This window comes from Erythrolamprus reginae, chromosome 3, assembly GCF_031021105.1.
Source record: "Erythrolamprus reginae isolate rEryReg1 chromosome 3, rEryReg1.hap1, whole genome shotgun sequence".
In the NCBI taxonomy this organism is placed as follows: Eukaryota; Metazoa; Chordata; class Lepidosauria; order Squamata; family Dipsadidae; genus Erythrolamprus; species Erythrolamprus reginae.
In genome coordinates, this window is record NC_091952.1 from 258,255,046 (window position 1) to 258,275,401 (window position 20,356).

Below are 20,356 nucleotides of genomic sequence, written 5' to 3' on the forward strand. Positions count from 1 at the left end.
TTTGATTTCAATTCAAAATTCAAGGAGTAAAGCAATTCCAAAGCTTGCTTGTGTTCAAGATGGAGTCAGTTTATTTTCCAAATTCAAGACAGGAACAAAGAACAAAGAAAGAGATCCCAAGATGGAGTCAAGTTAATTTTCGTGCAGCAGGCAGATGTTAAACCAAGGAGTTCTCAGCAAATAATCCAAAGGGTGTCAGCAAATAGTCCAAAAGGCTCAGCAAGTATTCCAAATAGGTTAATCCAACAATAAGTAATCCAAAAAAGAAGTGAGTTCAATCTCTTCTAGATTCCATTTAATTCATGATTATTAAGTTATTCATGTTGTGAAAATAGGCAGCAAGAAAAAAAAAGGCAGCAAGACTGTGTTCCTCCGCTTCAAAAATTAAGTCCAGAAGATTATGATTTTAAAAGTCTATCAAGAACAAATTCTGATCATCACTAGAAATTTCCTTTAGCAGTTAAAATTTCCTAAATAGTCATGTCAAATTTAAACTATTTTGTTAAAGCATAAAGTCAGAAAATTATTTTGTAGATTCCCAAGTTCACGTTCAAAATGGAAAAGTAAAAGTGAAGAGAAAAAAAAATTAGGTCCGGCTGTTATTTGCGGATGGGTTTAAACAAGAAAAAACTTTCACTTTCGCCCTGGGAAAAAAAAAACTTTCACTTAAAAGTTTTACGATCTTCTGACTTAAAGACGAAACACAATAGAGATTTTTACCTTAAGTCCTTTCTCTGCTATATTCTTTTTCTATGTAGATGTAGATATTTTTACTTTCGCTTCTTTACTTTTATTCTTCCTGCTGAGTGAGGGGAGAGAGCGCTGGCCGGTCCTCTTAAGGAAAGAGGAGCGGTTCTCCCGTCTCCGAAGCTGCGGGGCGAACCGCTGCCTCTGGAGTCCTGGCGATGGGTCCTCGGGCAGAGGAGAGCCCCCTGTTCATGGATCGGGCCATCCGGGCCCGATCCGATCGCAAATGCGACCTTCGGAGGGGGTAGAAGAGATTCGCCTGGCAGAGCCCTGCCAGACACGTCTCGTCGCGATCTCCACCAAACCGGAAGCCTGGGAAACTTCACACCCCTTCTTCTTCCAACGAAGGGAGACAGACACACACGCTGCTCTGCTTTGGTTTCAAAGGGGTGAAAAAGCAACAAAGTCCAGCACACAAGATTCCTGATGAAACTGCAACAGATATTCTTCCACAATGGCCAAACCCACATGCTGCTATTTATAGCAGCAGCCCTAATTACTGGAGCCCCACTCAAACACAGGTGGCCTCCCTTATTTCCTGTAATATGTTCTTACTTGGTCTCTTCTATGTATAATTCTGCGCTTGCGTGGGTACAAAACGTCATCATCTGAATCAATGGAAGATAAGGGAGATTGACTGCCTGGTCTGTGTGCCAAGCCCCCTCTCCACCTTCTTCTTCGTCCGAGGAAACTAAACTCTGAACTGATTCTGTCGGCAATAACACAGGCCTGTGACATGTGGAAGTTTCCCCTGCATCCACCTCCCCATTCCCTGGGGCAGGAGCTGGGCCAGAGCCAACCACAAACAGTACCACTCCATAAAGCCTTAGCATGACCACACCCAGAGTGCTACGTCCAGTTTTGGTCACCACACTGCAAAAAAGACATTGAGACTCTAGAAAAAGTGCAGAGGAGATCAACCAGGATGGTTAGGGGACTGGAAACCAAAACATACGAAGAGAGATTGCAGGAACTGGGCCTGGATAGTCTAGTGACTGTCTAACCACAGGAGTTACTGTGGTCAATCCACAGTCATTGAATGTAAACATGCCTGGGATAAACACAGATCCTTCCTAAGATAAAATGCAGGAAATAGTATAAGGGCAGACGAGATGGACCATGAGGTCTTTTCCTGCCGTCAATCTTCTAGGTTTCTATGTTTCTAGTGAAGAGAAGGACCAGGGGAGACATGATAGCAGCCTTCCAATAGTTGAGGGGCTGCCACAGAGAGGAGGGGGGCCAGGCTGTTTTCCAAAGCTCCTGAAGGTCAGACAAGGAATAAAAGATGGAAAGTGATCCATCCATTCCATTCAACTGATGGAAATAAGAGGAAATTTTCTGACAGTGAGAACAATCAACCCATGGAACAGAAGTTGCTTTCAGAAGTTGTGGAAGCTTCAACACTTTAACAACAACAACAACAATAATAACAGCAGCAACAATGACAATGGCAACAACAACAACAGAGTTGGAAGGGATCTTGGAGGTCTTCTAGTCCAACCGCCTGGTTATCCAACATCTGCTTAAAAACTTCCAGTGTTGGGGCATTCACAACTTCTGGAGGCAGGCAGTTCCATGGATTCATTGTTCTGACTGTCAGGAAACTTCTCCTTACTTCTATGTTGCTTCTCCCCTTGTTTAGTTTCCACCCGTTGCTTCTTGCCCTGCCCTCAGGTGCTTTGGAGAACTTGGGGCTTTCAAGAAGAGACTGGGCTCAGAAATGGTGCAGTGTCTCCTGTTTGTGGTGGTGGGGATTGGATTAAATGCCCTACAAGGTCCCTTCCGTTTTCCTGCATTCTGGCATTAGGGCCAATTCCTTTTCTAAGTCTGAATCTTTCTCCTTTTCAAACGATTCCCACTTTTTTTTTTACCAAGGCCAAGAGGCTTCGTGGCCTCCGTGTCTCAGGCTTCAGGCTATTTGCTTAATCCAGTGAAATGCAAAGCAGGGAAGGAGCTTGGCATGTGTTTGTGGTGTGGCCATGCCTGGGAGACCAAAGCTTGATGGCAACAGATAAAAGGCCAGATAAATCCAAGCTAACCGAGGCAGGAGGAGGCACTTCTGGAGCCGGGGAGCCCCTTGCAAGTCCAGCTGCTGCTAACGGTGAGTAGCTTTTCCGCCATGAAGCGATATTTATTTATTTTTATTTATTTATTTTTCTCCAATACACAATAATACACAATGAAGGCTATAGAGGATATAGTAGAGAAGATATAGGAGATATAGGAGAGACTATAGGACAGGGGACGGAAGGCACTCTTAGTGTACGCCTCTTACTGACCTCTTAGGAATCTGGAGAGGTCAACCGTGGATAGTCTAAGGGTAAAATGTTGGGGGTTAGGGGATGATACTACAGAGTCCGGTAATGAGTTTCACGCTTCGACAACTCTATTATTAAAGTCGTATTTTTTTACAGTCCAATTTGGAGCGGTTAATATTCAGTTTCAATCTGTTGTGTGTTCTTGTGTTGTTGCGGTTGAAGCTGAAGTAGTCTTTGACAGGCAGGACATTGCAGCATATGATCTTGTGGGCAATACTTAGATCATGTTGAAGGCGTCTTAGTTCTAAGCTTTCAAGACCCAGGATTGTAAGTCTAGTTTCGTAGGGTTTTCAGTTATGGGTAGAGGAGTGAAGGGCTCTTCTGGTGAAGAATCTTTGAACATTTTCAAGGGTGTTAATGTCCGAGATGCGATATGGGTTCCAAACAGATGAGCTGTATTCGAGGATGGGTCTGGTGAAAGTCTTGTAAGCTCTGGTAAGTAGTGTGAGATTTCCAGAGCAGAAGCTACGTAGGATTAGGTTGACAACTCTTGAGGCCTTCTTAGCGATGTTGTTGCAGTGGGCAATATCCTTGGGGATGGGGGCCCAGTGGGAAACCCTAGACCTAGTTCCTGACCAGAATGTGGGAAGAGGGCAAGAGCTGGCTGACAAGCCACAGTTCATCCAGGGCAGGGGTCTCCAACCTTGGCAACTTTAAGCCCAGAGGATTTCAACTCCCAGAATCCCCCCAGCCAAATATTACACAAATGGTACCATACATCTGCACAACTTGCGCATGTTTTGATCAGAATGTTAGGGTTGCCTGTTGGCATGGATGTCAGGAGAGAGGGGTGTTTATGCACATGTTTTGGGAGTGTTTGGTGGCATAGTTCCCTCTAAGCTGAGCAGTGAGCAATCGCTCACTTAAAAATCATCATCAACTCAGAGTTTTCCAAACCTGCCCAGAAGCCGAGAGGGAAAGAGTGAGAGGGAAGGAGAGAGAGAGGAAGAGAGAGAAACAGATAGAAAAAAGAGAGGAAGGAAAAGAGAAAGAAAAAGAATGGGAGTAAGGAAGAGAGAAAGAAAATCAAAATCTACTTTGAAACTAGCTCAACTATTTCAGTGGCATTTTGATATTGATGGAGTTGCCCTATTATGAGCTCACTGTTATAGACACACAGGACAGTATTTTGTTTTGAAATTCTCTGAGGCAAAACAGGGTGGGGTTTTTATTTGTTTGTTTGTTTGTTTATTTATTTATTTATTTATTTATTATTATTGTGCCGCCCAGTCCCGAAGGGACTGCCGCGCAGACACTATACTTTTCCGCCCCCCCCCCCCCAAAAAAAAATTAGAGGGAACACTGTTTGGTGGTGCAGAAATTTTGGAAAGAGATGCAAGATGAGATTTATATGTTGTGAGCTGCCCGGAGTCCTCGGAGAGGGGTGGCATTCAAATCCAATCAATTAATTAATTGGATGTTAAATATAAAATGGGTGATTACAAAGGAGGTGGCAGAAGGACGCAAAAACGGACAATACAAAATTGGTATCGGTACATGGTGGAACACATTCAATTTGGAATTATGGATACTAAAATGAATACGATCAATGAAAATAAAGTGGAAAAACTGATGGGAAGATGTGACAGGGACAGAGGTTTCATGGTCAGTAGAACTCTGCTCTTTTCTTTAATCAGTTAAAGCAGTCGATATAGTCACCTCTGTTAACTCCAATATTTACAGCTATCCCTCCAAAGCCCCACCCCCCTCACCACTGAATATCTCTGGACATCACTGAGATGGTCATTCTAACAACAACAACAACACAGTTGGAAGGGACCTTGGAGGTCTTCTAGTCCAACCCCCTGCTTAGGCAGGAAACCCTACACTATTTCAGACAGATGGTAATACAACGTCTTCTTAAAAGTGCTCCAGTGTTGGAGCATTCACAACTTTTGGAGGCAACTTCTGTTCCACTGATTAATTGTTCTGACTGTCAGGAAATTTCTCCTTAGTTCTAAGTTGCTTCTCTCCTTGTTTAGTTTCCACCCATTGCTTCTTGTTCTACCCTCAGTGCTTGGGAGAATAGGTTGACTCCTTCTTTGTGGCAACCCCTGAGATATTGGAAGGCTGCTATCATGTCTCCCCTGGTCCTTCTTTTCATTAAACCAGCCATGCCCAGTTCCTGCAATTGTTTTTCATACATTTTAGCCTCCAGTCCCCTCATCCTCTTGGTTGCTCTTCTCTGCACTTTTTCTAGAGTCTCAACATCCTTTTTGCATCATGGTGACCAAAACTGAATGCAGGATTCCAAGTGTGGCCTTCCCAAGGCCTTGTAAAGTGGTATTAACCCTTCACGTGATCTTGATTCTCTCCCTCTGTTGATGCAGCCTAGAACTGTGTTGGCTTTTTGGGCAGCTGCTGCACACGGCTGGCTCCTATTTAAGTGGTTGACCACTAGGACTTCAAGATCCCTCTAACAGTTACTTCTGTTGAGCAATGCACCACATTGCTCAGCAATAGATTCTCTGGATCTTTCTTTCCACGTGTTTGAAAATATGGGTCCCTTGATCCCCTCTTTCATTTGGCTGTTGGGAGTTTTTGCCTCTTTGGTGAGATTGTAGGTAGAAGCATTAAATCTTGTTTCAGCAAACAATAATAGCAAATAAGCCAAGTTTGTCAGCACCACTTCAAATTCACACGATCAATTAAAGAGCAAACTAGGGATCTCAGTCATGGTCTATTGACATTGTGCATTCCGCTGAGTGGCTGGTACACATTCCAGTTCCTTGTGAAAATGACTCACCTGGGGGAAAGGGCTTCTTCCCTTTGTCCGCTGGGGACCAGGAGTTGTATTTCCCCTCCTCTTTGTGGTGTGGCAACATTTACAAGAAAGCCACAAAAGAGTTAGAGGCTACAGTGGTGAAAGAGCATTAATGATCTGGAACTGAAAGTCTACAGAACTCGTGAAGTTGGGAAAACAGATCTGGGAACGCTTGTAAAACGTTTTGGCTGTTATAGAAATAAGGACTCTCTCTCTCTCTCTCTGTGTGTGTGAAAGAGAGAGAGAGAAAGGGAGAAAGAGAAAGAGAGAAAGAAAGATAATGTGTGTGTGAGAGAGAGCGAGAGAGAGAGAGAGAGAAAGGGAGAAAGAGAAAGAAAGAAAGAAAGAAAGAAAGAAAGAAAATGTGTGTGAGAGAGAGAGAGAGAAAGGGAGAAAGAGAAAGAGAGAAAGAAAGAAGGAGAATGTGTGTGTGTGAGAGAGAGAGAGAGAGAAAGAGAGAAAGGGAGAAAGAGAGAGAGAGAGAAAGAAAGAAAGAGAATGTGTGTGTGTGAGAGAGAGATAGCGAGAAAGGGAGAAAGAGAAAGAAAGAAAGAAAGAAAGAAAGGGAATGTGTGTGTGTGTGTATGAGAGAGAGAGAAAGGGAGAAAGAGAAAGAGAGAAAGAAAGAAAGAAAGAAAGAAAGAAAGAAAGAAGGAGAATGTGTGTGTGTGTGTGTGTGAGAAAGAGAGAGAGAAAGAGAGAGAGAGACCTTCCTTCCTAAAATCTCATCATCTGATCTTGCAGAATCGACTCCTTCAAGACACTGGTCACTGTGACTTGTGAAATGGCTGATCAAAGCCACAGACAACAAAATACAAAAGAACATTTGATGAACTGCAGGAGTCACAAAACCACAGGGCAAACCAGAGCTCTGAGGACACCTTTTGAAGACCCATTAATTTTATTCAAAAGCAGAATCTTTGAGTTGCAGCTTTCACAGGACCACACAGATGGGAGGGACCTTGGAGGTCATCTAGTCCAAGCCCCTGCTCAAACAGGAGAGTTTGACAACCCTGCCTTATAATGTTTCAAACAAATGCCTGTCCAATCTCTGCTTAAAAATCTCCAGTGATGGAGCACCCACAACCTCTGGTGGCAATCTGTTCCACTGGTTAATTGTTCTAACTGTCAGGAAATTTTTCCTTAATTCCAGGTTTATTTATTAGATTTGTATTAGTTGCTTCCCTCCTTGATTAGTTTTCACCCATTGCTTCTTGTCCTGCCTTGTGATGCTTTAGAGAACAGCTTGACCCCCCCTCCTCTCAGTGGAGGACCCTCAAATATTGGAGCACTGCTATCATCCCACCCTTAATCTTTCTCTTCCTTAAACTAGACATACACAATTTCTGCAAATGTTCTTTGTGTGTTTTAGCCTCCAGTCCCCTAATCATCTTAGTTGCTCTTCTCTGCACTCTTTCTAGAATCTCAACAACTTTTTTACATCGTGGTGACCAAAGCTGAATGGCTGTCCAATCTCTACTTAAAAATCTCCAATGATGGAGCACCCATAACTTCACGTGGCAGTCCGTTCCTCTGGTTAATTGCTCTCACTTTCAGGAAATTCCTCCCGAGTCCTGTTGTGAGTGGTCCACATCCAGCTCAACTGGTCACAGAATTTGAGGAGGATGAGCCGAGTCGGTCTGGGTATCCTAGGCCAGTGTTCTTGCCAGCTGAGTCTGAGAGGGAGAGTGAAGGGAAGTTGGAACCTGGGGAAACTGGGGTATCACCAGAGACATAGTAGTGTCGGAATCAGAGGACAATGGGGACATTGAGGACCGTATCTTAAAAGCGAGAGTCAGAAGAATGAGATCCAGACATGAATATCTGTATAGACGAGGGTCTAGGCATTGAATATCTCTATGGGACAACTTACTCATGTAAACTCATAGCCAAGTAACGTCATCATCTGAGAAAACCAGGGAGAATTGTAAGTCTGAATTTGACTGACAGAAACACTTCAAAGGAATGCCTTAATTGGATTTGGCTTCCGTCTGGGGCTCACTTCTTATCTCAGGGACAATTTGACCGGGAACGCTGTCAGCACGGACTAAAAACCTTAATGTGAGCTGCAATGCACATTTTAATAGCAATGTATTTTTAATTGAATTCTCTGAGTGTGTACATTCTTCTTTGTTCCAAAAGTTCTAGGTTGCTTCTCTCATTTTTTTCCCAAATAAAAATTTTATTTTTTTCTCCAACATAGAATAAACAAAACAATACATAAGTACAAACACTGAAACCATGCTTAGAGTAAAACATGCATAAAAAATTTCTTTTTCTATTAATCATTCAACGGAGGCTTATTTTCCTCGATTGAAAAAAGCACAAATATGTAATAACCCCCGAACATTACAGCTTGGGAATCTCTCCCATCTGTGACACTGGGAAGGTTTTACTCCTTCCTGCATTTTTGTCAGTCTCCTCACGAGTTCAGTATTTCACGTAGGGACATTAAGAACTTTAATGTGCTCCACAACCTGCATTCATAAAATTCTTCTCACGGGGAAGTCTGGCAATTTCGGAGCAGGAACTATTGTTCTGTGTTGACTACGTAGCAGTTAAAAAAACCTATCGAATGCATTGCAGGATTATTTGGAATAAGCGGCCAGAGCCAAGAACTTCTTGTCAAAGCTAAAAGTTTGATTTCTGGTTGCAGTTTTTTTCTTCTGGTCACGTAAGAATTGACACCAGACAAGGTTGGACAGAAATTTGCCCATTGCTATTAGATGAGGAGGAGGAGGTGGTGGAGGAGGAGGGAATAGAAGGGGAACTAATCAAATTTACAGATGACCCCAAACTGGTGGGAGTAGCCAATACTCCAGAGGACAGGCTCAGGATCCAGATGGATCTTGACAGACTTGTACAGTGGGCCCAAACAAATAAAATGAAGTTCAAAGTAAAAGAGTAAAGAAAGAGTAAAAAACTTGTAAGCCGGTAACATTTTTAGCACCTGGTTAGGGCTGGAAAGAAACATTTGGAGCAAATAGAGAATGGGGAAAAAAATCAAAGACAGGGTTTGGAAAACATTCTTTGCAGAGAGTAACAGTGAAAGAGCTTGCAAGCCGGTAAGAGCTGGGAACATTGTTAGCACCTGGTTAGGGCTGGAAAGAAACTTAGAGCAAGTTACAGCAATGAAAAAAAAAAGACTTATGGCTTGGAAAACATTCCTTGCAGAGAGTAACAATGAAAGAGCCTGCAAGGTAAGAGCTGGGGAAATTGTTAGCAGCTAGTTAGGGCTGAAAAAAAAGCCACAGAGTATAAGACGCACCCAAATGATCAGTTTCTTTTAGGGAGGAAAAAGGTGCATCTTATACTCTGAAAAATACAGTGGCTTTGATTCCTGGCTGCTGCCCAGACCTTTATCTTTTAGCCAAATTTATCTGGGAAAGCTGCCAAGAAGGACTGAAACCGCCTGGCTTTGCTTGTATAAATCCTGCTTTTCATATAAAAGTGTTTTGATTTGAAATATCAGTGCGTGGATTCTCACTTCGTTCCAATCTGATTAGGCCAGACCAGAACACAAGGTCCCTTCCAACCCTAATAAATAAATAAATGATTTTTTGCAATTCTAAGGGCCACATAAGAACCTAAGAACCTAAGAAGATCCCTGCTGAATCGGATTAATCCCCATTGAGTCCAGCATCCCACAGTGGGCCCCCAATTATCCATGGGGATTTTGATCAGAAAGAGAAGGCAGAACCCTCCCTTTCCCTTGACCCCCCAAGAAATGGGACCCAGGGGGACCTTGCCTGCCTCAACCAACATAGAGGCGGCCCTTGGACACCTGTTTCAATAACCACCTATGATCCACTTGGCATCCATGAATCTGTCTAATCCTGCCTTGAAGCTCTCCAGGCTGACAGCTCACCACCAGCTCAAGATTGACTCAGCCTTCCCTCCTTCCCAGGTGGGTCAAATGAGGACCCAGATTGTTGGGGGCAAGAGGCTGATTCTGTAAACCTCTTAGAGAAGGCTGGAAAAGTGGTATATAAGTCTAAATGCCATTGCTGTTGCTGTGTGTGGCCTGGTTCCCTGGTTCCAAATAGGCCATGGCCCACTACCGGGTTTGAGAACCTCTGAGTTTGGAGACCCCACTGATGCATCTAAGAATTTTGAAACATTCTTTGCTTTTGATCTGTTTTTAGCACTAAACAAACTGCCCCAATTAAATAATGTCCCTATCCTTAGATTCTCCACGGCTGACCTCTCCAGATTCCTAAGAGGTCAGTAAAGGGCGAGTATAAGTGCCCTAGAGTGCCTTCCGTCCCCTGTCCTATTGCTCTCCTATATCTCCTATATCTTTTCTTCTATTCCTATATCTCTCCTTCTATTCTTTCATTGATATGTTCTATTCCTATGTCTTCTCTTCTCTTCTTTCTTAGATATACAGTACAGTATATTACTATATCCTCTATAACCTTCATCATGTATTTTACTATGTGTATACCCACTAAAACCCTCATTGTGTATTGGACAAAATCAATAAATAAAATAAATAAATCCTATGCATAATATGCAGAGATCTTGTGAAATTCAGTGAGAGGGGGTTGGAATCATTGGAGCATTTGAAATCTTATCACCGTTATGCCTCCTGTTTGGGGACAGATTCGCATCTAGGACTGCTCAGTCCCCGGTAACTGATTTTTTTAGTGTTTGCTGAGGGCTTGTCAAGACTTGGACGTGAAAGCAGCCTTTCCTGCTATAAAACTGTGTGTCTTTCTGTCCACAGCCGCAGAGTCAACACCAGTTTAAGACAGGCCTCTGGGGATGAAAACTGCTAAGTTGGTGAGAGATCTCGAGGGAAAGCAAACGTAAACTCCACCTGAGTTGGGACCCAGGCCAAGCTTTGCTCTGTCCTCCTCCTCCTGATTGGCTTGGACTTCCCCTGGGAGGAAGGGGATAAAACCGAGGCTGGCCAGAGAGAGGTCCAGGGCTCACCTGAAGCACCTGCGGGTGGAAAGAAGCTGCGTCTGCTCACCTTGAAGCAAAGGACCTCCAGCATCTGGGACATTGCCAGGAGACTGAAGGAGGTGAGTGGTGGGAAAAGAAGGAAGACCTAACCCTTGAGCGAGCTCTTGGAGGAGAGGTGTGGGTGAAATTATGGGAGGGTCTAAAACAAAGTGGGCAGTTGAGGAAGAGAAACTGACGATGGACGTCAGTGTGTGGGAAAGGCAGAGGAGTGAGTTCAAGAAGACTGTAGAATAGAATAGAAGAGAAGAGAAGAGAGTACAGTAATAGTAGAGTAAGAGTAGAATAGAATAGAATAGATTTATATTCCTTCCATTCCCATTTAATAACAATAACAACAACAACAACAACAACAACAACAACAACAACAACGTAGGAAGGGACCTTGGAGGTCTTCTAGTCCAGTGTTTTTCAACCAGTGTGCCGTGGCACACTAGTGTGCCGCGAGACATGGTCAGGTGTGCCGCGAAGAAGGAAGCTCAGGTTCCGGTCTCGCAACTTTTTGCTGAGAGAGAGTGAGAGTGAGAGAGAGAGAGAAAGAAAGCGAGAGAGAGAGAAAGAGAAAGAAAGCAAGGGAGAGAGAAAGAGAGAGAAAAAGAGAGTGAGGAGAGAAAGCAAGAGAGAGAAAGAAAAGAGAGAAAGCAAGAGAGAGAGAGAGAGAAAGCAAGATAGAAAGAAAGCAAGAGAGAGAGAGAGAAAAGGAGAGGAAGGGAGAGAAAGAAATGAGCAAAAAGGGGAGGAAAAAAGAAATGAGAAAATGATTGAGACAGAGAATGAGAGGAAAGAGAGAGAAACACAAAAGAAAAGAGAGAAGTGACTCTTGATTTAAAGCATATGATAAAAACACCCAAAGAATAAGAGAGAAAAAAACCTCAGCCCTCACCTGTTTTTGGAAAGGGTTCCAGAATGTGTACACACACACACACACAAGGGGGGAGGAGACAGGGATGGAAAAAGAAAGGAGTGTGTCTTAGGGTGTCATTTTGTGTCATTTTGGTTGGTGGTGTGCCCCAGGATTTTGTAAATGTAAAAAATGTGCCGCGGCTCAAGAAAGGTTGAAAATCACTGTTCTAGTCCAACCCCCTGCTTATGCAGGAAACCCTACACTACTTCAGACAGATGGTTGTCCAACATCTGCTTTAAAACTTCCAGTATTGGGGCATTCACAACTTAGTTTTAAGTTGCTTCTCTCCTTGTTTAGTTTCCACCCATTGCTTCTTGTTCTACGCTCAGGTGCTTTGAATAATAAGTTGACTCCTTCTTCAACCTAGTCTTCAAAGCACCTTATATAGTGGGGAACCTTTGCACAGGTTCGCCTTGTGCACCATTTGCCACCCTACCTAGACCAGAAGGCTCTTCGCACGGTCACTCACACCCTCATCACCTGGCGCCTTGACTACTGCAATGCACTTTATATGGGGCGGCTCTTGAAGAGCGTTCTGAGACTACAGCTGGTTCAAAATGTAGTCGTGCGAGCTATAGTGGGCGTACTGAGGTGCACCCACACCACTTCAACTCTCTGCAAACTGCATTGGCTACCAGTCGGTCTCCAGGTGCAATTCAAGGTGTTGGTTATTACCTTTGAAGCCTTACATGGCTTAGGATGAGACTATCTATGGGACCGCCTGCTACCTCATACGTCCCAGCGGCCAAAAAGGACCCACAAAGTTGGCCTTCTGGGGTCCTGTCCACCAAACAATGTTGGTTGACGGAATTGTGGGGAAGGGCCTTCTCTGTGGTGGTTCCAATGCTTCGGAATCAATTGCCCCAGAGATCCATATTATCCCCACCCTACCTGCCTTCCGGAAAACTCTTAAGACCTATCTTTTCCGGCGGGCCTGGAACCATGAATGATTGAGAGGATATATGATTTTTTAAGGGTTATTATTCTTTTTTTATACTTTCACTGTTGTTGATATTGTATCCCATTTTTGCACTGTTCTTAATTGTTGTTATTGTTGTGAGCCACCCAGAGTCCACTGGAGCTGGGCAGCATATAAATTTTACTCAAATAAATGGGTCCAAAGACAGGCTACAAAAATGGTGGAAGGTCTTAAGCATAAAACGTATCAGGAAAGACTTCATGAACTCAATCTGTATAGTCTGGAGGACAGAAGGAAAAGGGGGGACATGATCGAGACATTTAAATAGGTTCAAGTGTTAAATAAGGTCCAGGAGGGAAGTGTTTTTAATAGGAAAGTGAACACAAGAACAAGGGGACACAATCTGAAGTTAGTTGGGGGAAAGATCAAGAGCAACATGAGAAAATATTATTTGACTGAAAGAGTAGTAGATCCTTGGAACAAACTTCCAGTGGACGTGGTTGGTAAATCCACAGTTACTGAATGTAAACATGCCTGGGATAAACACATATCCATCCTAAGATAAAATATACCGGTATATAAAATAGTATAAGGGCAAACTAGATGGACCATGAGGTCTTTTTCTGCCGTCAATCTTCTATGTTTCTATGTTTCTATGTTTCTATGTTTAAATCCCTAAATCCCTTGCACATGGAGCTGGTCATTTGCTTCTTTCTGAGAGTGGTTGAGGCCACTTGGACATTCCTTTGCATCCTTGGGTTACCTAAATGGTGCTTCCGAGGGCTTCAACGACCCTCCTAAAAGGATGCAAACAACCAGCTGCTTGCAAGGAATATAAATCCCCACCGTCCAGATAGAACTGAGGAAGCTTCTTGGGTGAGAAGCGAAACATCTTCAAAGAAAAACCAGAAAGTCCTATTTGCCTCTTCAAAAAGCACCTTTGGGACAATCGTGGCTTGGATGGTTGAGAGTCTCCATAGACCTTTAGAACCTTGAAAGTATCTCCAACCTTCCTTTGGCTCCACGACCCGTCCTGATGCATTGAGTAGAGGAAGCCAGCTGTCCATCATCCATTGCCAGGCCTTTCCTGACCTCTCCCCTCCTCGCTTGCAGGATGACGCTCATCGCCTGGGGGGGTCTTCTGGCCGTGACCCTCTTGGCAGGCCCTGCGGCAGCTCAGAGTTGCAGACCCCTGCCGATAGGTAAGGACCACCAGAAGACCTCTGTGTGTTGCGTGTACATACATATCGTTGTAACCCTGGCTGATGGAATTAAAGACCAGCCATTGCAGGAGGCTAAGGTGCCTGACTGCCCTTGCACTGTGTGATGCTTTTATATCGTTTTTCCAAGCAGCAACAGCATTTAAACTTATATACCACTTTACAGTGCTTTTCCAGCCCTCTCTAAGCGGTTGACAGAGACTCAGCCTGTTGCCCCCTACAGTCTGGGTCCTCATTTGACCCACCTGGGAAGGAGGGAAGGCTGAGTCAACCTGGAGCCCTTGGTGGGATTTGAACTGCTGAACTAAATCTAACAGCTGAAGTAGCTTGCAGTGCTTCACTCTAACCACTGCGCCACCCTGGCTCTTCCTTCCTCCTTCCTTCCTTAATTAATAATAATAATAATAATAATAATAATAATAATAATAATAATAATTTATTAGACTTGTATGCCGCCTCTCTCCGAAGACTCGGAGCATCCTTCCTTCCTTCCTCCCTCCCTCCCTCCCTCCCTCCCTTCCTTCCTTCCTTCCTTCCTCCTTCCCTTCCTTCTCTGTCTCTTCTTCCTTCCTTCCTTCCTTCCTTCCTTCCTTCCTTGCAATAGAATTTAGACTTATGTACCACTTCATAGTGCTTTAAACAGCCCTCTTTAAGTGGTTTACAGAGTCAACCTCTTGCCCCCAACAATCTGGGTCCTCATTTGACCCACCTCGGAAGGACGGAAGGCTGAGTCAACCTTGAGACGGTGGTGAGATTTGAACTGCTGAACTACAGCCTGCAGTTAGCTGAAGGAGCCTGCAGGGCTGCACTCTAAATTGTGTCTGACTGGAAGCCAGTGCAGGTTGTGGGGCGAGCATAAGTGCACGAGTGTGCCTTCCGTCCCCTGTCCAATTGTCTCTCCTCTATTTTATATATCTTTTCTTCCGTTCATATAGCCTTTCTCTACTCTTCATTGACGTATTCTTTTTTTATTTTTTATTTGTCATACAAATATGGCATTGTATTGTAGTATGTTTAACATAATATAAGAATAAAGTAGAGATAGAAAAAATAAAAACACATTAGGACAGGAACGGTAGGCACAAAGGCGCACTTATGCGTGGCCCTTGCAGACCTCTTAGAAAAGGGGGGAGGTCGATTGTAGACAACCTAAGGTTGAAGTTTTTGGGATTGGGGGAAGAAACAACAGAGTCCGGTATTCCATTCTCATATCTTTTCTTCTATCCTTTGTCTGATATTTACTACTACATGTTTTTATTCTCTTTAACTTTCAATTTGTATTGGACTAAATAAATAAATAAAAATAATATGTGTGTACCTACCGTGTTTCCCCGAAAATAAGACACTGTCTTATATTAATTTTCACTCCAAAAGTTGTGCTACGTCTTATTTTCGGGGAGTGCCTTATATTTCTCAAATAAGACAAATTCACAGGCAGAAAAGCTGACACCCCCAAAGAAAGTGTACCGTACGGTACACTGATTACGGTACGGTACCTGTCAGTATGGCACACACACACACAAACGACGGCTCTTATATGGTACAACAGTATACTCCCGCTATTGCAGCTTCCGGCCACCAGAGGAGCTACAGTCTACGCACTGTAGTGGAGGCTGTAATGGCGGTGAGACAGCAGCAGACTGTGTCTGCTGTACTGGACGGTACAAAGCGATGGAAGGGGCCAGCAGGGGACACCACATTATTACGATACCGCTATGAACAGCTTTGAATGGTACCGTATGTTTTTCCACCGTACCGTATGTAAACTTGACTACGCCTTATTTTCGGGGGGGGGGGCTTATATTAGCAAATTCTGCAAAACCTCTGACATGCCTTGCTTTCGGGGTACGTCTTATTTTCGGGGAAACAGGGTAGGTGTACCCACAACACTCGTGTGGCTGCGTTTTGGATTGATTGTAGTCTCCAAACGCTTTTCAAGGGTAGCCCCATGTAGAGCGCAATTTGTGGCCAAGTGGGGAGGGAGGAAGAGGAGGCCAAAGAGGTCCCTCCCTCCCCCAATAGCAAAGACATGGAGAACTGCGTTCAGCCCCCTTCCCTCCGCCCCTTTCTCAGCCTTCAAAAGTCGCCCTGCCCTCCCCACAGAAAGGGGGCCCTTCATTTCTTCTTCTCCCCACCACCGTCTCCTCTGCTAAGGAGTGTGCAGAGAGACCTTTGTGTCACCAAGGATGCCCAAAGGAAAGGTGGAGGCCTAGCAGATACCCAGCTGATAGCCCAGAGATACAAGTACAGTAGGACCTCTAGATACGAGCTGCTCCACATGCGAGTATTCCAAGATACGAGCCACAAGGGGAGAGAAATTTCTGTTCCAGACCCGAGCTCAAATTCGGGATACGAGCCAAGCGTCCACTAGGTGGCGCAAGAATCCTTGCTTTTGGTTATCTTGGAGGGGAAAAACAAAGTTTAAAGCCATTTGTTCCAGATACAAGTTGCTCGACATACAAGCTCCCTTCTGGAACCAATTATACTCGTATCTAGGGGTACTAATGTAGTAATTCAGATAACCAGATACATTCAGTGGATCAATATTATTGGCTTTGGTAAATAGCTCAGTCAAGAACAATCCTAGTCACACACAATTACATCAGTCAATACTCACAATAAGTATAGAATAGATATACAATATTACAGTGATGGCGAACCTATGGCAAGCATGCCACAGGTGGCACATGGAGCCATATCTGCTGGCACACAGATATGATCAAGGGAATGGAGCCCCTCCCTTAGGAAACCAGATTGCAAGGACTTAGTCTCTTCAGCCTTGAAAGACGGCGTTTGAAGGGTGACTTGGTCGAAGTGTATGAAATCTTACATGGAATAGAAAAGACGGATAGAGAAGAATTCTTTTCTCTATGACACAATCCTAGGACGAGGGGGCCCTCGCTAAAGCTTACAGGTAAGAAAGTGAGGACAAATCAAGGGGAATCTTTCTTCACCCAGAGGGTCCTTGATTGATGGAATTCACTTCTAGAAGACGTTATGACAGCTGTCAGCCTTGATAGCTTCAAGGCAGGATTGGACAGGTGGTTATTGAAATGGATGTCCAAGTGCTGCCTTTATGTTGGTTGAGGCAGGCAGGGTTCCCTTGGGTCCCATGTGTTGGGGGTCAAAAGGGGAAGGGAGGGTCTTGCCTTCTCTTTCTGCTCAAGATCCCCATGGACAATTGGGGGGCCCTTGTAGGGCACAGAATGCTGGACATGATTGGCTTGGGTCTGATTCAGCAGGGCTCTTCCTAGGTTCTTATGTTCTTATGTTCACATGAGCTCTGCCATAGGGCAGCAACAGTTTCTCTCCCTAAAGGCGGGAAAGAAAGGGGCCCATTGCAGGCCCGCTTTCCTCCCCGCCCCTTGGCTCTCCACCACCTCCTCCTCCTCCTCGACGCCGCCAGACGCTCAGCAGCAGACCGTGGTAAGTGGACAGGATATTCGGGAGCTTATTATATCTATGTGTAAAATCTCGTGCACTGCCGCAGGCCAGATAAATGGCCTCAGTGAGCCGCATGCGTCCCGCGGGCCATAGTTAGGGGACCGCTGCTCTAGATTATGAGGAGGGCAAAAAACAGGAAGTTGGGAAATGGGGGAGTGGTGTGTGTGTGTCATGCACACATGCATGGGGGATGAGGCAGGGGGAGGGGCGGTATCACGCACACATGTGCATGTTTGAATTATGTGGTGCGTTGAATTATGCATTGAATTATGTGGTGCATTGAATTATGTGTGCATTGAATTATATGTGCATTGAATTATGTGTGCATTGAATTATGGGTGTGGGCACTTGTGTGTATGCAATAGTGTACGCACACGCACTTTTGGCACCAAAGGAAAAAAAGGTTCACCATCACTACAATATTAGTTTTTACTCCCCCCGGAGATTAGAATTGCCCCCAGCCTCCTCGCCTTTCGTAAGCTCCTTAAAACCCACCTCTATATACAATTTATGCATGGTATGCTTGTGTGTATGTTTGGTTTTATAAATAAGGGTTTTTAAAATTATTTCAAATATTAGATTTGTTACATGTTGTTTTATTATTGTTGTTAGCTGCCCCGAGTCTACGGAGAGGGGCGGCATGCAAATCTAATAAATAAAACAAATAAAAAAATAAAAAATAAAATAAAATAAATTATATAAGCCTCTCTCAATACATATGCAATACTATAAGTGTTACTTACAAAATACATTAAACAATCATTTGAACACACAGTTCTACAGCATAGTTACAATGACAAACCAGAAATAGCAGAGAGTAATAGAGAGAGAAAGAGAGTGAGGGGGAGAGAGAGAGAGAGAGAGAGAGAGAGAGAGAGAGAGAGAGAGAGAGAGAGATGCTTTTGGCTCCCTCTTGTGGCTAACTGCAACACTAACTCTTAAAGCTATAGTGTTATAATTCATTTAAGCATACATTGTTTGTTTATATATTGCCAGACACAACCAGTTATATACATAGTACCAACACTCTCCATTCTCTCCTGCAGGTGCCGGGGGCAGAAACTTGGCCTTGTCGAAGCCGGCCAGCCAATCTTCCATCCATCACCATGACATCATTGGGTCCGCAGACAAAGCTGTGGACGGGAACTGTGGTGGGGACTGGTACAACAAGTCCTGCATCCACACCCAAAATGAGATGAACCCCTGGTGGTTTGTGGACTTGGAGGAATCTCATAGTGTCTACGTCGTGGTGGTGAAAAACCGGGAGGACTGCTGTGGTGAGAGGCTGTATGAAGCGGAGGTCCATTTAGGAGATTCCCTGGGCGACCATGGAAGAGCCAACCCTCTGTAAGTTGCTCTCAGACAGTCATCCCCAACGGGGCTCCTCCAGCAGTTTGGGGCATCTCCCCACGCCCACACCCAGGGAATTCACAGCCAGTGCAGGTGATTTTGGGGAGCTGTTGCGTCTGAGATGCCGACTTTGTCCTGGGGACCAAGGTGTTCTGATTCTGTTAGTGTGGAGTTTGTGAGGTCACCTCCCTCCATGGCCCCACCCAAGAGACAGGGAAAGATTTGGGGTGGCTTACAACATATAAGAAAAACAGTAGATTACAGGTAGCCATACCCTCACTGGGACTTGAACCTGCAACTTTTGCCTTGTAAGGCAGAGAATTAACCTCTAGGCTACAGTATCCAATCCCTTCAGCTCTGTACCAGGGAAGGGTTATATTTTGTGTCGAATCACCCCGGTATATACATACATAAGTACAGTATATGTATGTATCACAATTAATTGAACTACGTATAAGAGGCATAATGGGGTCACAACACCAGAGGCAGCAGAGGAGGAGAGGTCTGGGCTGCGGCTGAAATGGGGCTGCCCTAGAAGATTCAGGGCAGTGGTGGTAGGGGGACAGTGTTCTCAGGTGAGCTTGGGGAGACTTGAGGGATCCAGAAGGGCTGCTCTCCTAACGTGACCTCTCTTGCCCCACAGCTGTGGGATTATCCTGAATGACAGCCCAGGCTCCATCACCACCATCTACTGCAACGGGCACAAAGGCCGCTACGTCAGCATCCACTTACCTGGGAAGAACTTCTTGACCGTCTGTGAAGTGGAGGTCTACGGCACCAAGTAGAGAAGCCAGGCCTTGTGGTGGGGAAGGTCAACGTTCCTGCAAAATGTCAATGGTTCTCCAAAAAAATCCAAATAAATGGGCTACTGAGATGCGTCCTTGGGTTTCCTCTGGTTCTTGGTTATCCGAGGGAGGGGAGATTTGCCCCCCCGTCCCCTGTAATGGCCAGGGCATCTGCTGTGCAGAAAATCATGGGCAAGAGGTGGGCTTTTTTGTGTCTCCCTAGAACAGACCCTGGCCGTTGTCCTCAGCAAGAATGCAGAATTCAGATTAACAGAATTCGAAGGGACCTTGGAGGTCATCTAGTCCAAACCTCCCACTGAAGCCAGAGACCTTGCACCATTTCTGACAAATGGCAGTGCAGTCTCTTCTTGAAGGCTTCCAGGAATGGATCTCCCATAATTTCTGAAGGCAACTTCTCTTCCACTGGTTGATCGCTCTCACCGTCAGAAAGTTCCTCCTTATTTCCAGGTGGAATCTCCCCTTGGTCAGTTTCCATCCGTTGTTCCTTGTCTGGCCTTCTTCAGGTGCTTTAGAAAATCCGTTTGTTTTCTTTCAGATCTTTCAATACCCAACTAGGTAACATCACCAGTGATATCTCCTTCCTTCCTTCCTTCCTTCCTTCCTTCCTTCCTTCCTTCCTTCCTTCCTCCTTCCCTTCCTTCCTTCCTTTCTTCCTTCCTCCATCCCTCCGTCCCTCTGTCCCTCCCTCCCTTTCCCTTTCCCCTTCCTTCCTTCCCTTTTCCTTCCTTCCTCCCTCCCTCCCTTCTTCCTCCCTCCCTCCCCCCTCATTCTTCTACTCTCTCCTACATTTGGTGGTGTGGGTTGGGGGTGGTCAAGGATGCAGGTCACACTCAGGGCCAGGGAGTGACTGAGCCAATGGCTGTGGGGAGAATGGTCCTGCCAAGGATGCCTGGGGGGCTGCAGTGGGCCTCTTCGC

General features: G+C 44.8%; 1 protein-coding gene across 1 annotated transcript in view; it reads left to right on the top strand.

Annotated features, from left to right (window-relative positions):
- The window catches only part of LOC139165529 (uncharacterized), a 114,065-nt gene that overhangs the window by 13,327 nt on the left and 80,382 nt on the right, over positions 1-20,356 (top strand). The window contains exons 4-7 of the mRNA XM_070748708.1: positions 7,844-7,890; positions 13,734-13,822; positions 18,331-18,631; positions 19,278-19,417. Coding sequence (XP_070604809.1) covers positions 7,844-7,890; positions 13,734-13,822; positions 18,331-18,631; positions 19,278-19,417 — 577 coding nt within the window. The remainder of the gene's footprint in view (positions 1-7,843; positions 7,891-13,733; positions 13,823-18,330; positions 18,632-19,277; positions 19,418-20,356) is intronic.